Genomic DNA, 3,530 nt, shown 5'->3' with positions numbered 1-3,530 from the left:
ACACTTCTAACGATGGGGAACACATGGGCAAACGTTTTGGAAAGTTGCTAGCATAAAAGGTCTTCTGTTAACATGCATCTCTCTGAATGATAACTCAGATTTCAACGTGAAACATATTATTTTTAACTCAAAAAATTAAAACGTTCTTCATTACGAGGTACGCTTGCAAGGTATGTTATAACATTGATTTGTACAACGGTTGCCTGTGGTATTACATTGAGCTGCACTACGATTTACATATTAGAGGTACAGACGAGTAATATAGATCATGTAACACACACTTGAGCCCCATAGATATTCTTTTCTTTAAATACTTTACGCAATAACAGTATATAAGTCTTTGTGCTACTAACTATATCAACCATGGGCTTTCTTTACGAAATGTTTTGGTTAACTACAAATCCCATCGTCGCTTAGCAATGATAGTTTAATGCGCAGGCTCGCTCTGTTCCTAGAGGATTCTGGAAAGTTGCGCGCGCATTAGGTTGTGACGTATGACGTTGTGAGGAGGACGTCGGCTTCACAATGGCGGAATACTTGGCCTCAATTTTCGGTACCGAGAAAGACAAGTAAGAAGGCGGGAATTGTTATTGATGCGAAATAACTCTATAATTGGATGTGTATAATTTGTAGGGAGGATTGGACGGGCGTTGATGAGGGTGTTGAATAATGGAAATTAATTTAGTGTACATAGCGTTGGTATCAGTAAATCAGCGTGGGGCAGCTAGTTGGATGTATAGTTACTGATCAGGGTTGGTTTGTGTGCGTGGTGACCAGAGGTGGATATTAAGTAATTTTGCTATCGTTTGCGAGCATCACTGTTCTTAAATTTTCTTGTATCTGGTCGTTGGATGATGTACCTGTAGTGTTGAAGTCGGCGATTGTTTAACTGTGTCCTGACTTCACGAGTTAATTACCTGAAAGTGTGTTTATCTTATTGCATATTTGTCACAGTAAGCGTATTTGATATAGTTCAGTGTAAGTGTTTCGGAATTTAACGTTGGCGTTGCAGACTTTTTTTTTTTTTTAGCATGTTTTGTTTTTATTTATTGACCGGGATGGTGAAACAGCTGGCGACTCTATAGTTTTGACGTGGAGCAAACTTGGGAACTACAGCCACAAAATAAGAGCATATTTTATTACTATTATTTTTAAGACCCTGTTTATTGTGGTAGGGTGTATATAGCATTATTTGTGTAGTGTAATTGTGGTGGGTGGTTATTGGCGAGCAGTGTGCATGCAGTAAAGAGTTTGTATGCTAGAGTGGCGAACTTGACGTGTTGTTTACAAAAAAAATTGAAGCTGTTCACGTGTCCTGAAAGCAGCAAGTATGTAGTTTATTTGTGTAAATGACTAGAGATTGAGATGGTCACATAAATTAGACTTTCTGTATAAAGTGTAATCGGGCCATGGTAGTAACTGTCTAGTTCCTGGTCTTCTGTCTGTGTTGTCAAATTTGACCTACATTTCTCTCAGCAAACCAAACTGGAACAGTCCTGTAAACAATTTTCTAAGTAAGCACATTAACCAAACACACCACTGCCTTATGTTTCAGTCCATTAACTGATTTCGGCTACATAATCTATTAGCCTACACTCAGATTTGCGATTGTCCATACTGCCCAGACGGGTGCTCCGTCAACAGCCAGCTAAACTGGTACCTGCCTCAAAGAGAATTAAATTTACTGCTCCAGCCCTAAGTGCTTATTCAAAAAAAAAAAAATCAATAGTGGCTGTCTACTCAGTAAAAACTGTAGTACTTTTTGCCATCAGAAACCTGTCATCTCTTGTGTTTATAACAACCTTAAACATTTGTTGACAAAATCATCCCACGCTTAGTGTCCCCATTAAGTTATTTTCTTATTCATATAATTTCCTTATAATTAAATCATGTTTAACAAAACAATGTTGGCTTTTTACTAATGTCATTAACAAGCCTACTAATGTAGGTGGTAGAAACAATAAACCAAAAGGACTGACCAAGTAAGGTAGATAACTGCAGCATTGCAGAGCATTTGAGTATAAAGCTCTTTCTCAATGCATTGAATTTTGTACTTGAAAGCTTTGCAGTTCATCAAATAAACTCATCACTTAATGAGATGGTCTGTCTTTTTGATTTGTTTTTCTGTTTAGTCCATTTAGCTGGTTATCCCATTTTTGGATATTTAGGTAGTAGAAGTAAATAATCAAAATCTTCATGTCACCTGTTTACATAGTCTCAAGTGACTAATTGGTTGGATAATGCCAGCATATGCCAGCTATGTACTAAACCTTCAGTATAACTGGGTCTACTTCATAACATTGAAATTTCCTAACATCTAAATCCTAAAACATTGAAAACTCAGAACATTGAAAGTGTACCTCATAACATTGAAAGCTACAATGCATATGTAAAAAAACATTCTCTCCACCTATAGTAACACACAACACATTTTAGTGTGTTAAAGCCTCCCTGCACCCACCATGTGTGCCCCCCCCCAAAAAAAAAAATTAAATATAGCAACTCATGATCGCACGACAGTAGAAAAGAAACCTGGGTTTTCAGTGTTTTGAATTTTCAATGTTATGGTCTCAGTTCAACTTTATGAAATTTGAATTTGTTATGAATATGAAGTAGACCCAATATAACTACACATAACTGTAAAATAATACTAGAAGTTCTTTGGATATGTGATTTTAACGTTGTGTAAATATTGTATAGTGTACTTAATGTGGTGATTAACTGCTAAAATGTAGCGTTGTGTTATGTAATGTATTTGTATTAGTGCATACTAATTGCCTGTGCAAACAATTTTAATGTGTAGCTTTTTCTCCCTGGGCTTCCACGGTAAAGGATTTTTGCCAGTAATCCAAGGCTGATAAAGTATGAGGAATTACAGTAGTTGCATTTAAGAGAATCTGCGGCTGATTGGTAGGGAAGAAGGATTATGAAGCCCTTTGTGGGGAAAAATGTAGTTTAATTGTTTAGTACAGTGGGAAAGTTGAGTGTTGTAGTGAGCAGAAAAGTACAATTGTGGGTATTTAGTCTTGTGGGAGCCAAGATCATAGTAGGTTGAGTTAAATAAGCAAGGTTTGATCTCATAGAAGATCCCCACCCCACCTCCAGGGCATTTTGGTTGTGTTCTTGTATGACAGTGTAATTTTGCAAGTTATTGGGTTCTTTTATTTTGCAAAGTGATATTTGTAATGTAATGAGTGTTTTTGTGCAGAGGGGTGTTAATGACTAGGGAGGAAACTACGGAGATGTTGACAGTACTGCACAGGCTGTACTGGATTGTGGTGGTGAAGCTTTTAGTCAAGTCTGTCCCCAGTTTCTCCGCTAGGGTCAGTTTTTGGTCAGTAACTGAAAGGATGACATCTCAAGCCCAATCATGAAAATAAGGTAGGTGTGTGTGTGTGTGTGTGTGTGTGTGTGTGTGTGTGTGTGTGTGTCCACTTCATTTCGACAATCTCGAGATTCATAGTATCGAACCCAGAATCCCGAGTTTGTGAAATCTCAAAATTAAGGGGGGAAAAATCTGCTAAAACTGT

At 37.4% G+C, this 3,530-nt stretch overlaps 1 protein-coding gene across 2 annotated transcripts in view; it reads left to right on the top strand.

The window, feature by feature from the left end:
* The first annotated feature begins 470 nt into the window (after window positions 1–470).
* The window catches only part of U2AF1L4 (U2 small nuclear RNA auxiliary factor 1 like 4), a 1,084,344-nt gene continuing 1,081,284 nt past the window's right edge, over window positions 471–3,530 (top strand). For both annotated transcript variants that reach the window (XM_044080426.1, XM_044080425.1), the window contains exon 1: window positions 471–569. In XM_044080426.1, coding sequence (XP_043936361.1) covers window positions 526–569 — 44 coding nt within the window. In that variant the 5' untranslated portion in view covers window positions 471–525. The remainder of the gene's footprint in view (window positions 570–3,530) is intronic.

Source organism: Protopterus annectens, chromosome 8.part0, assembly GCF_019279795.1.
Source record: "Protopterus annectens isolate FY-2018-M chromosome 8.part0, PAN1.0, whole genome shotgun sequence".
In the NCBI taxonomy this organism is placed as follows: Eukaryota; Metazoa; Chordata; order Ceratodontiformes; family Protopteridae; genus Protopterus; species Protopterus annectens.
The sequence above is the reverse complement of the archived record's forward strand: the minus strand, read 5'-3'. Positions and strand labels throughout refer to the sequence as shown.